The sequence below is a fragment of the Anomaloglossus baeobatrachus genome, chromosome 9 (genome assembly GCF_048569485.1).
Source record: "Anomaloglossus baeobatrachus isolate aAnoBae1 chromosome 9, aAnoBae1.hap1, whole genome shotgun sequence".
Taxonomy (NCBI): domain Eukaryota; kingdom Metazoa; phylum Chordata; class Amphibia; order Anura; family Aromobatidae; genus Anomaloglossus; species Anomaloglossus baeobatrachus.
Window position 1 is genome coordinate 207,394,862 of NC_134361.1, and position 13,446 is coordinate 207,408,307.

General features: G+C 52.9%; 1 protein-coding gene across 1 annotated transcript in view; it reads left to right on the forward strand.

Moving 5' to 3' along the window:
* LOC142250708 (complement C5-like) overlaps window positions 1–11,380 on the forward strand; it is a 61,325-nt gene extending 49,945 nt beyond the window's left edge. The window contains exons 35-40 of the mRNA XM_075322906.1: window positions 5,687–5,792; window positions 5,902–5,988; window positions 7,338–7,427; window positions 7,697–7,780; window positions 10,107–10,245; window positions 11,143–11,380. Coding sequence (XP_075179021.1) covers window positions 5,687–5,792; window positions 5,902–5,988; window positions 7,338–7,427; window positions 7,697–7,780; window positions 10,107–10,245; window positions 11,143–11,284 — 648 coding nt within the window. The 3' untranslated portion in view covers window positions 11,285–11,380. The remainder of the gene's footprint in view (window positions 1–5,686; window positions 5,793–5,901; window positions 5,989–7,337; window positions 7,428–7,696; window positions 7,781–10,106; window positions 10,246–11,142) is intronic.
* Window positions 11,381–13,446: the final 2,066 nt, after the last annotated feature.

The window sequence follows — 13,446 nt, forward strand, 5'->3', positions numbered from 1 at the left end:
CTGCAGCCAGCACCCCAGAGAGACTATGATAAACCCCGAGTTCTCTGGAGAAGGACTGCTGGAGGATTGTGACTGAACTCCGGGTTATTTATGCCATTTCTGGACTATTTTTACCCTCCGTGTGGTGGATTATTTGTTGGACATTCTGGATCGCATGAAATAAATATTCTTGGATTGCTTGCTCGTCTCTCGCTCTGTTGATTGTGTGATATCGGAGAAGGACCCCATCACACTGGTTTCTTGTGCTCCTGCATCAGATCATGTCATACCATTGTCCAGCAGTATCTCTAGCATTGATGGATTCGTTTTCCTTGGTATCTTTTCTCCACAGCTGCAATATCTTGATGGAATATCTCACTGCGCTCGTTGCTCGCTGCTTTGCAAATTTGGTAGAAAATAGTCTAGATGCGAATGTAAGAAATTAATCTTTAAAGAACATGTTACAGCCAGGGTCCTTTATACCTTTTGAGGAGATTTTCCACCAACTCTTCCTAGTTATCTGCTCTTGAGTTTCCCAAAAAATTAGTTACCATTAATGTGAATACTCCCATGCTGCCTTTTCCTTATCCTGTAACAAACAGAGAAACTCCTCATCTTAAAGAAGCTGACGAATCTGAGGTCCAATAAAAGACACCGTCCTATATCTTTGCTTCATTCATGTCACACTGTGCTAAGGTAGACGCTGAAGCTACAAGCAGTGTAGCCTCAGAATGCAGTTATCAGACAAACCACAAGAGGGGAGTAAAGTAGTTGGTAAACCAGATCAGCAGCAGGAGATCTCGTCAGTAGCACAGGGATAATCAAACCGTGGTCAGGTGATAGTCGAGGGTCGGAAGACGGGAAGTCACGTATCAACAGAAGGGAGTGACTGAGCCGAAGTTGGGAACGAGGATAGAGGTCAGATGTCAGGAAGTCCAAGTACAAATGAGAGAGGAGGACAAACAGGTCCGGACCGGGATAAGACAGACAAGGAAGGGTACACAGTAGTCAGGGACCGGAAAAGAAGGACGACCGGAGGAGAGAACGGGTCAGAAAAAGGTAGCTCGGAGCAGGACAGATCAGGTAAGTCACCAGAGCCAGTAATATAAGAAATACATTGGAGATTTTACCATATTGGAAAAAATCTCATGAACCAGCGCTGAATAATAAGACACTAATAAACAGAAAACTATTTTATTACAGAAAATCTAATGCATACTACTAAACAAACATTAGCCACAATAAAACCTCAGTATACAATAGGGCTACACTGTCGTGAAGCCCCGGCCGGTGGCGGTCACGATATATAGCAGATCAAAAAAATCCTACTAGAGGCTTAAACCAATAAAATGTTCGAGAATAAAAATATCAGATATATTTTTAGAGGATGATTGTAAAAGCTGAGAAGCCGGTAGGTGGAAAAACCGGTAGGTTGAAAACAATCCTCCTATTTCGGGATACCTGCATCAAGACAAGGACAATGTTCTGTGCTTAGTTGGATTCTCACACGCTGCACTCACAATCCCTGAATGGAGCTGGGTAAACCACGCTCCTAGTATGGAATATAACGGTAAATGTGCCAGCACACTGGGGGCCCGTTACAGATCCCCAGTGTGTATTACCTGACGCTGATACCGATCAGGAGGGTACCGTGGTAGGTGGTCCTTGCGTGGAACAAAGTTTTCCTCCTAGCTGATAGAAACAGCTGATGCCGGGTCCCGATGCACAGAGGATTGCGTCCAGACACCCGAGTGCCAGATGAAAGTCTGCTGGATTTACACAGAAGACAGTCCAAGACTGCAGACTTAGCTAAAGGCTTGTTTTGGGCGTTAGCCCGCCAAGAGAACAGATCCCGTAGTGGATAGAAGGAAGAGACAGTTACGTCCACTTCATAGTCAAGAACTGAGCAAAGTCCAAATCCGACGCGCGTTTCGGGGGCGTCACCGGTCCCCTTCCTCAAGGATCTGCTATATATCGTGACCGCCACCGGCCGGGGCTTCACGACAGTGTAGCCCTATTGTATACTGAGGTTTTATTGTGGCTAATGTTTGTTTAGTAGTATGCATTAGATTTTCTGTAATAAAATAGTTTTCTGTTTATTAGTGTCTTATTATTCAGCGCTGGTTCATGAGATTTTTTCCAATATGGTAAAATCTCCAATGTATTTCTTATAATTTTATCTGGGCAATTTTTTGGGGTGTTTTGCCTGTGTAACCAGCTGCAGAATCTTAAGCAATTACTGGGTTAAGCGCTTACTATTGTCCCAGAGCCAGTAATACATGCTACAGAAGATAAACTATCACTGGCACTGAACCGGAGGTGCAGCACCAGGATATAGTGTCCCGGAAACCGGAGTTAAGGCCGCTTTACACGCTGCGACATCGCTCAAGCGATCTCGTTGGGGTCACGCAATTTGTGACGCACATCCGGTCGCTTTAGCGATGCCGTTGCGTGTGACACCTATGAGCGATTTTGCATTGTTGCAAAAACGTGCAAAATCGCTCATCGGTGACATGGGGGTCCATTCTCTAATATCGTTGCTGCAGCAGTAACGAAGTTGTTCGTCGTTCCTGCGGCAGCACACATCGGTACGTGTGACACCGCAGGAACCTCTCCTTACCTGCGTCCCGCCCGCAATGCATAATGAAGGAGGTGGGCGGGATGTTCGTCCCGCTCATCTCCGCCCCTCCGCTTCTATTGGGCGGCGGTTCAGTGATGCAGCTGTGACGTCGCTGTGACGCTGAACGAACCGCCCCCTTAGAAAGGAGGCGTTTCGCCGGTCACAGCGACGTCGCAGAGCAGTAAGTAATGTGACGGGTGTAAGCGATGTTGTGCGCCACGGGCAGCGATTTGCCCGTGTCGCACAACCGATGGGGGCGGGTACCCACGCTAGCGATATCGGTCACGATATCGCAGCGTATAAAGCGGCCTTTAGGCAGAAAGGAGTTAACCCCTGACATGACCAAGCCGGAGCTGGGTGAAATCACTAATTAATCACTAGAAAGACAATAGATACAAATGCAAAAACATTCTCAAAGTTCTTCATTAGGCCCAACTTGATGTGCAATGGTGATAACTCAATCTTCTTTAGGTCACAAAAGCCAGATGTCGGACATTGTTACTCCCTGGTTGAATGTCGGGGAGGCCGATCTCTTATTGTAGTGATCTTCTCCTGCACGACTTTCCCACTCCCACAGAAAGCAGCAGCATTTTACATTATGTATCCACCTTGGAGACCAAGTATGAGTGCGAGCACCTTTAAGTCACCACTGAGGGGCCACAAATGTTGGTCATAGTTCAGGCCCCATAGCAGCTGTTTCATGTTGTCATAAGTTTCTTTCATGTGGACGGCGCAATTCACTGGAATTGAATGAAGCACATGCAGCAAAACGGATTGTAGGCTTTTTTTGGACGATTCGATGAAGAGCCTATATTCCTCTGGATTAGGACTTATCTTCAGAGCTTCCATTAAACGGTTTATGTTGTTGCCACAAAATCGCCCTCCATGAAAAAGTATTGGACAAAATCTTTATCACGGTTGCGGGGCAAACAAACCCGAAAATCGCCAGGGAGGAGATTCCACTGATGTAGCCGGGACCTAAGAGCGCAGCCTTAAGCGGGCTTTACACGCTACGATTTCGCTACAGCGATCTCGTTGGGGTCACGGATTTTGTGACGCACATCCGGCCGCTGTAGCGATGTCGTAGCGTGTGACTCCTAGGAGCGATTTTGGATCGTTGCAAAAACGTCCAAAATCGCTCCTCGTTGACATGGGGGTCCGCTGCCAGTTATCGCTGCTGTCGCAGGGGCGAAGTCGTTCCTCGTTCCTGCGGCAGTGCACATCGCTACATGTGACGCCGCAGGAACGAGGAACATCTCCTTACCTGCCTCCGGCCACAATGCGGAAGGAAGGAGGTGGGCGGGATGTTACGTCCCGCTCATCTCCGCCCCTCCGCTTTCATTGGGCGGCCACTTAGTGACGTCGCTGTGACGCTGAACGGACCGCCCCCTTAGAAAGGAGGCGGTACGCCGGTCACAGCGACGTCGCTATGCAGGTAAGTATGTGTGACGGGGGTGCCAGATTTCGTGCGCGCCGGGCAGCGATATGACCGTTTCGCACAAACGATGGGGGTGGGTCGCATGCTAGCGATATCGGGCCGATCCAAATCTCTAACAAGATGGTTCGGGTCACTTTGTCTTATAAGGTGAAGAGGTGCAGGTGAGGTTGCTGACGTCTGGGTCATTAGAGGTGTCCTCGTTTTCCTCACTTGGCTCAACTAAAAATGTTTCTGGTGTTTTTGGAGCCGGCAGTTCTTCTGTATGTGCTACTGAGAGTATTGCAGATGGAAGGTTTGGATACTGTAAAGTCCACGTCTTCCTTGCAACTCCTTCCCCAAGGGGGGCTACGTGTAGGGACTTCTCCCCACATGTAGCAAAAAAAAAAAATCCACTTTCTTAATGCAACAACGAGTCAAAACATAGAAACATCAATATGCTAAGAAATCCTAAAACTATACACCTTAGGCCCCCTTCACACGTCCGTGAAAATCACGCACGTGTTTCACGGACGTGTCAAAGATGCGTTTTCCCCTCCGTGAGCCATGTTTATGGCACTACGTGTGTTCTCCGTGTGTTATCCGTGATAACACACGGAGAATGAGAACTTTCAACTGACCTGTCCCTGGCGTCGCTGTCCGTGGTGCTGAACTTCAGTCTCCAGCCCTGCCGACTCCCCGCTGCTGCTGCTTCCGGCCGCAGTGAAGTGAATATTCAATGAGCATAATGAGCGGCGGTCGGCAGCAAGCGACAGGAGGGCTGGAGAAGGGGAGTAAAGATTTGTTATTTTTTTTCTCTAACACGTGAGTTTTCTCCGGCGCGTGTCACACGGGACCGCATCCACACTACATCCGTGTGGTCCGTATGCGGGCCGCGTGACACCCATGATGCCGGAGAAAACGTGGACACGTCTACGTGTGGAACACGGACATGCGTATGCTCCACACGTACACACGTTCCATGGTAAAAGACGCACGTGTGCGCAGACCCATTGATTTTAATGGGTCTACGTGTGCCAGTGTCTCCGGTATGTGCAGGAACGGGCCTACCACGTACCGGAGACACGTGCGTGTGAAGGGGGCCTTACACAGAGAGCATTTATAGAAGTAGGTAATTAGGATACATCATCGTTGTCTTGGAGTCTTTTGACTGATCACACTAAGATGATAAAATACTGATGCCTCAATAGACTACATAGAGGATGTCATATTCGTTTCCAGCGCCACAAAATGAGTTGCGTTGAACTGTTTTGGTATCCGGAGCACTTTGTAGACCAGTGACCGGCTGCGGTTTTGTAGACCAGTGACCGGCTGCGGTTTTGTAGACCACTGACCGGCTGCGGTTTTGTAGACCAGTGACCGGCTGCGGTTTTGTAGAACAGTGACCGGCTGCGGTTTTGTAGAACAGTGACCGGCTGCGGTTTTGTAGACCAGTGACCGGCTGCGGTTTTGTAGACCAGTGACCGGCTGCGGTTTTGTAGACCACTGACCGGCTGCGGTTTTGTAGACCAGTGACCGGCTGCGGTTTTGTAGACCAGTGACCAGCTGCGGTTTTGTAGACCAGTGACCGGCTGCGGTTTTGTAGACCAGTGACCGGCTGCGGTTTTGTAGAACAGTGACCGGCTGCGTTCTGACTCTGCTTCTTGCTGCAGATCTCTTCTGATGATTACACCTGCGCTCCATTATATGTCAGGAACATATTTAAGACGTCTTCTCGGAGCCCCGGGATATTCAAGGTCTACGAGTTTCACGCTCCAGGTGAGTTCTCACTCTGCGGCTGCTCCTTATACCGTCTAGCTCTGTGTAATGCAGAAATATTGCCCACCACCACCACCACCATTAATAATAGTCTTGTCTTCCCCTACAGAACATGAGTGCACCATATTCTACAACCCCCACCTGGACGACACCCTGCAGAGAGTCTGCATCGGAGATGCCTGCAAGTGTATCGCAGGTAAACGAGCCACCATCAAAAGCTGCACCACACACAGTGCACTCCATAATCCTGACACAGGGGTGCTGCAGCGCTGTCCAAAACCAAGGGTCTTCTCTTCAGGCAACTGCAGTGCCAAAACATCAAACATAAAAAGCTCCGTGTCATGCAGCATCGCGCTCTGCACCGATCGTGGACGATCCTCAGCGACGTCTCAGCATCGCGCTCTGCACTAATTGTGGACGATCCTCAGTGATGTCTCAGCATCGCGCTCTGCACCAATTGTGGACGGTCCTCAGCGACGTCTCAGCATCGCCCTCTGCACCAATTGTGGACGGTCCTCAGCGACGTCTCAGCATCGCCCTCTGCACCAATTGTGGACGGTCCTCAGCGACATCTCAGCATCGCCCTCTACACCAATTGTGGACGGTCCTCAGCGACGTCTCAGCATCGCGCTCTGCACTAATTGTGGACGGTCCTCAGCGACGTCTCAGCATCGCCCTCTGCACCAATTGTGGACGGTCCTCAGCGACGTCTCAGCATCGCCCTCTGCACCAATTGTGGACGGTCCTCAGCGACATCTCAGCATCGCACTCTGCACTAATTGTGGACGGTCCTCAGCGACGTCTCAGCATCACACTCTGCACCAATCGTGGAAAATCCTCAGCAATGTGTCGGCATTCATCACTACACCAAATGTGGACATTGCTCAGCAACGTCTCAGGATCGCCCTCTGCACCAATTGTGGACAATGCTCAGCAACGTCTCAGGATCGCCCTCTGCACCAATTGTGGACGATCCTCAGCGACATTTCAGCATCGCCCTCTGCACCAATTGTGGACAATGCTCAGCGACGTCTCAGCATCGCACTCTGAACCAATAGTGGACAATCCTCAGTAACGTATCAGCATCTTGCTTTGCACCAATTATGGATAATCCTCACCAACGTGTCGGCATCGCGCGCTGCACCAATCATGGACAATCCTCAGCGACGTCTCAGCATCGAGCTCTGCACCAATTGTAGCCAGTCCTCAGCGACGTCTCAGCATCGAGCTCTGCACCAATTGTAGCCAGTCCTCAGCGACGTCTCGGCATCGGGCTCTGCACCAATTCTGGCCTGTCCTTAGCGACGTCTCGGCATTGCACACTTCAGTGATTGTTGACAATGTTTCGCAATGTCTGAGGATTGTTATTTGTTACCCCCTCAGAAATGGCTCTAGAGTTCTTATTTGCACATGTAATTTCCCAGAGGAGCATTGCACGGCCTACAAGTCTCCTTACTCCGGTGCAGCACTCTCCACAGATGTCGCCCCTTAGCACTCACCACTACTGTGCATCCATAACAATAGTAATTATGTTTTTGTCCTCAGGCGAATGCCCCAAACCGAAAAACAGACTGGATACGACTACGACGGTGGATCAGCGGAAGGATGCTGCCTGCAAGCGGGACATGACATATGGTGAGGAGGCCGCTAGTATGTATGTGCTCCCTATGTGGGGGAGGGGTGCGCTGAATGACAGGGACCAGAGCAAAGAAACACAAAGGTGGACAGTAAGCACTGACCTGAATACACCTGAAGGGTTGTTACAGTGTGTCAGTGTAGACAACACTGAGCTCTCCCCACTAGACGCCAGGCTGATGGCTCTAATTTACACCGATACATTGCAACAAACCCTCAGCTGTTACTCTGGCTTTTCAGTCACTCTGTTTTGTTGTCACCTTACTCAGCGTATAAAGTGAAAGTCATCTCGTACGAAGAAGAGGGGGAGTTCCTGAAATACACGGTGACCATAGTGGATATATTCAATGCAGGTAAATCCAGGAGGTGGCGATAGAAATGGCATCTGTGCGCCTCCTCTCCCGTCTGTGCCCGGCGCTCACCCTGCACCTCCAATCCCGTCTGTGCCCGGCGCTCACCCTGTGCCTTCTCTCCCGTCTGTGCCCGGCGCTCACCCTGCACCTCCAATCCCGTCTGTGCCCGGCGCTCACCCTGCACCTCCAATCCCGTCTGTGCCCGGCGCTCACCCTGCACCTCCTCTCCCGTCTGTGCCCGGCGCTCACCCTGCGCCTCCTCTCCCGTCTGTGCCCGGCGCTCACCCTGCGCCTCCTCTCCCATCTGTGCCCTGCGTTCACCCTGCGCCTCCTCTCCTGTCTGTGCCCTGCGCTCACCCTGCGCCTTCTCTACCGTCTGTACCCAACACTCACCCTGCACCTCCTCTCCTGTCTGTGCCCGGCGCTCACCCTGCACCTCCAATCCCGTCTGTGCCCGGCGCTCACCCTGCACCTTCTCTCCCATCTGTGCCCAACACTCACCCTGCACCTTCTCTCCCGTCTGTGCCCGGCGCTCACCCTGCGACTCCTCTCCAGTCTGTGCCCCGCGCTCACCCTGCTCCTCCTCTCCCATCTGTGCCCTGCGTTCACCCTGCACCTTCTCTCCCGTCTGTGCCCGGCGCTCACCCTGCGCCTCCTCTCCCATCTGTGCCCTGCGTTCACCCTGCGCCTTCTCTACCGTCTGTACCCAACACTCACCCTGCACCTCCTCTCCCTTCTGTGCCCGGCGCTCACCCTGCGCCTCCTCTCCTGTCTGTGCCCGATGCTCACCCTGCGCCCCCTCTCCAGTCTGTGCCCCGCGCTCACCCTGCGCCTCCTCTGCCGTCTGTGCCCCGCGCTCACCCTGCGCCTCCTCTCCCGTCTGTGCCCGGCGCTCACCCTGCGCCTCCTCTCCCGTCTGTGCCCGGCGCTCACCCTGCGCCTCCTCTCCCGTCTGTGCCCGGCGCTCACCCTGCGCCTCCTCTCCCGTCTGTGCCCGGCGCTCACCCTGCACCTCCAATCCCGTCTGTGCCCGGCGCTCACCCTGCACCTTCTCTCCCGTCTGTGCCCGGCGCTCACCCTGCGACTCCTCTCCAGTCTGTGCCCCGCGCTCTCCCTGCTCCTCCTCTCCCATCTGTGCCATGCGTTCACCCTGCACCTTCTCTCCCGTCTGTGCCCGGCGCTCACCCTGCGCCTCCTCTCCCATCTGTGCCCTGCGTTCACCCTGCGCCTTCTCTACCGTCTGTACCCAACACTCACCCTGCACCTCCTCTCCCTTCTGTGCCCGGCGCTCACCCTGCGCCTCCTCTCCTGTCTGTGCCCGATGCTCACCCTGCGCCCCCTCTCCAGTCTGTGCCCCGCGCTCACCCTGTGCCTCCTCTGCCGTCTGTGCCCCGCGCTCACCCTGTGCCTCCTCTGCCGTCTGTGCCCCGCGCTCACCCTGCGCCTCCTCTCCTGTCTGTGCCCTGCGCTCACCCTGCGCCTTCTCTACCGTCTGTACCCAACACTCACCCTGCACCTCCTCTCCTGTCTGTGCCCGATGCTCACCCTGCGCCTCCTCTCCCATCTGTGCCCTGCGCTCACCCTGCGCCTTCTCTACCGTCTGTACTCAACACTCACCCTGCACCTCCTTTCCTGTCTGTGCCCGGCGCTCACCCTGCACCTCCAATCCCGTCTGTGCCCGTCGCTCACCCTGCACCTCCAATCCCGTCTGTGCCCGGCGCTCACCCTGCGACTCCTCTCCCGTCTGTGCCCGGCGCTCACCCTGCGACTCCTCTCCAGTCTGTGCCCCGCGCTCACCCTGCTCCTCCTCTCCCATCTGTGCCCTGCGTTCACCCTGCACCTTCTCTCCTGTCTGTGCCCGGCGCTCACCCTGCGCCTCCTCTCCCATCTGTGCCCTGCGTTCACCCTGCGCCTTCTCTACCGTCTGTACCCAACACTCACCCTGCACCTTCTCTCCCTTCTGTGCCCGGCGCTCACCCTGCGCCTCCTCTCCTGTCTGTGCCCGATGCTCACCCTGCGCCCCCTCTCCAGTCTGTGCCCCGCGCTCACCCTGTGCCTCCTCTGCCGTCTGTGCCCCGCGCTCACCCTGCGCCTCCTCTCCAGTCTGTGCCCGGCGCTCACCCTGAGCCTCCTCTCCAATCTGTGCCCAGCGCTCACCCTGCGCCTCCTCTCCAGTCTGTGCCCGGCGCTCACCCTGCGCCTCCTCTCCCGTCTGTGCCCGGCGCTCACCCTGCGCCTCCTCTCCCGTCTGTGCCCGGCGCTCACCCTGCGCCTCCTCTCCCGTCTGTGCCCAACACTCACCCTGCGCCTCCTCTTCCGTCCTCAGGGTCTGCCTCAGTGAAGCTCAATAAACAAGTCCGGCTCATCAAGAAGACGACGTGCAACACGTTCACCCTGCAGACCGGAGAACAGTATCTGATCATGGGGAAGGACGGACTGCAGATCCGCGGGGAGCGGGAATATCAGTAAGTGCCTCCGAGGGGGAGGACAAACATCAGTAAGCGCCTCCGAGCATGAACATCCACAAGAGCTGCTGAAGGGGGGAGGACAAACCTAAGTAAGTGCCGCTGAGGGGGGAGAACAAACATCAGTAAGCGCCGCCGAGCATGAACATCCACAAGTGCCGCCGGGGAAGGGGGGAGGAATAACATGAGTAAGCGCCGCCGAGGACAAACATCGAGGCGGGGGGGGCGGTTAGGACACACATCAGTAAGTGCCGTCGAGCATGAACATCCGCAAGTGCCGCCAGGGAGGGGGAGGGAGGACAAACATCAGTAAGCACCCCCGAGCATGAACGTCCGTAAGTGCTGCCGAAAGGGAGGACGGACATCAGTAAGTGCCGCCAAGCATGGACATCCGTCAGTGCTGCCGAGCATGAACATCAGTAAGCGCTACGGAGCATGAACATCTATAAGTGCCGCTGAGGGGGGGGGGGAGGACAAACTTCAGTAAGCGTCGCCGTTGGGGAGGATGAACATCATTCAGTGACGCCGAGGGGGAGGATGAACATCAGTGAGTGCAGCCAAGTATGAATATCAGTAAGTGCCGACGACGAGGACGAACATCAGTAAGGGCCGCCAAGGGGGAGGATGAACACCCTTAAGCGCTGCCGAGCATGAACACCCGTGAGTGCCACCGAGGAAGGGACAAATATCAGTAAGAGCCACAGAGTATAACATAACATCAGTAAGTGCCGACGAGGATGAACATTCGGCGGGGGTGGAATATATATCGGAATGCACCGCTGAGATGAGTGGGGGAGGTAAGCCCGGGAGCAGCGTAACCAGTGCTCCAGCTGTCAGCGGATTGGCTGTAGCAGGTCACATAATTAGCGTATTGGTGCTGCCGTTTCTTTCCTGCAGGTACGAGTATCCCCTGGACTCCAGCACGTGGGTGGAGTGGTGGCCGGAGAAGTCGTCCTGCTGGGACCAGTTCTGTGGACCTTTCCTCTCCATCTTGGACGAATTCTCAGAGAACTTTCTCCTGGAGGGCTGTGCGTCATAGTCAGCTCGCTGTAGCTCCGTTACAGTGTGTCCGCAGAGTCTTCTTCTGTCGCATTTTATAGTCACAGAAATATTGTTTAAATAATAAACCGATTAATTGCCACGAGTACGACAAATTACTCTGCAGAGGCCGCATCTGGACGCCGGACGGAGGCAGTCACTGACCACAGCCTCTGATCACCTGTGACCAGGAAGCGGCACGGATACAATGTAACAGTCGCCATGTCACATGACGTCCCCTACACTGACAGCAACCAGGAGCTGAGCTGCAACACTCGACACAGCCACAACCAGAGGGAGGCGCAGTGACCTGAGAGGGAAAGAAGACAAATCCTAAAATAAGGAGACAGCCACGTTATTACAGCCTGGTATGTTAGAGAGATGGTGTAATGATGAGAGTAGAGAGCAGGGGACCGGGGCTCTAAGACTGACCGTCAGGCTAAGGGACCCTAGCTATCCCTGATCTCAGAGTTACCTCTGAAGGTGAGGATGTCTGAGCCGCCTTCCTGGTCCTGCTCCTGACCAGCACTGATAGTATACCCCAGGGGAGGGCCAGAGCAGGGGTGTGATAATACCAAAAGAGGTAGACAAAGAGGGGAAACCAAAACTCTACCTCACAGCACACACACACACACACACACACACACACACAAAGGGATAAGACAAAAAGAGCTTAGGAGGAAAATAAGAGCAGGGAGGAAACAACAAGATAACCGGAGAACTCTCCACACACAAAGTAAAACAGTCACCAGCAGGACTAGGATACAACAGCACACAGACTGGTTTAGCAAAAGCTATAGTCGGCATGGGAAGACAGGCTCCAGCATCTTAAAAAGGGCAGAGAATAACTTTGATAGGTTTCCCACAACATGTGATCCAAGAGCTAAAAAGCACTAATTTCTGCAAACTCGATCACTAATGGGAACACAGCTGGAGACAGATGATAGCCCTCCATATATCCCCCTTATCCTTCAGAGCTATGGTCCCTATTCTGCTGTTATATCAGGTCTTGTGATGGGCAAACATGGACTGTAAAAGTTCGAATCCACGGAGGACACCAAGTATCCGTGCGCCGATCCCAAACACAGAGTTCTTAGACAACGCCAGGTAATTATCCAGATCCGGCCATCTCGATAAGGAAAATGAGACAAAATAGGAATACAGCAGGCACGTTATACTTACCAGTCTCTGGCATGGCTGTAGCACTACTTCCGGGGCCGCTCATTACGCTCATAAATATTCACTGCTTCCCCCGCCCACCAGTAGTCCTGGTGTCTGATTTGTTGCAGTCAGACCACGCTTCCACCCTGTGTGACAGCATCTGTGATTGCTTGGAATCAAACTCGCTTTCTGCATCTTAATTGTGGTGTAAAAATAAATGTAAAAAATTGCCATAGGGTCCTCCATATTATGATGGAAATATAAAGCATACGGCTACAGGCTGCAGCCATGCGCTTACCTTGGCTGTGTATCAAAATCAGAGGAACCGCATGCAGATTATTTTTAAAAGAAATTATTTAAATAATTGAAAAAAAATGTAGTGTGGTCCTCCCCCAATTTTGATAGCAGACATGAAAAAGCCAGCAGCTGGGGGCTGGTATTCTCAGGCTGGGGAGGCCCATGGTTATTGGGCCCACCCCAGCCTAAAAATAGCAGCATGCCAGAATTTTCGCATTCATTGGATGTGACAATCCCTGCACTTTACCAGGCTCATCCTGATTGTCCTGGTGTGGGGACAATCAGGGTAATAGGGATTAATAATCATAGTTGCCACTATGTCTTTGCTTAGTAATGAGAGGCGTCTACGAAAACCCCCAATTACTAATACTGTAAGTGGAAATAAATTAAAACACAAATACCAAAAAAATCCTTTACTTGATATAAAATTAAAAACCAAAACAAATAAACTCTTCTTTTTCCAATGTATTAACCCTAAACACCCAGTTTAGATGTAATCCACACGAGGTGCCACGATGATCCCGGCTCTGCTACATACTGAAGTCACAGGAGGCAGGCACAGAACATGCCTGCCCGCTGTGGCTTCAGGCAGAAAATGAGCCGCAGCTGTAACATCACCAGGTTATCTGAGGTTACAGCTGAAGGTGCCCCACCTGTGATCGCAGGTAACTTGACCTCTTTAAACTCTGACCTCACTGCAGGTGA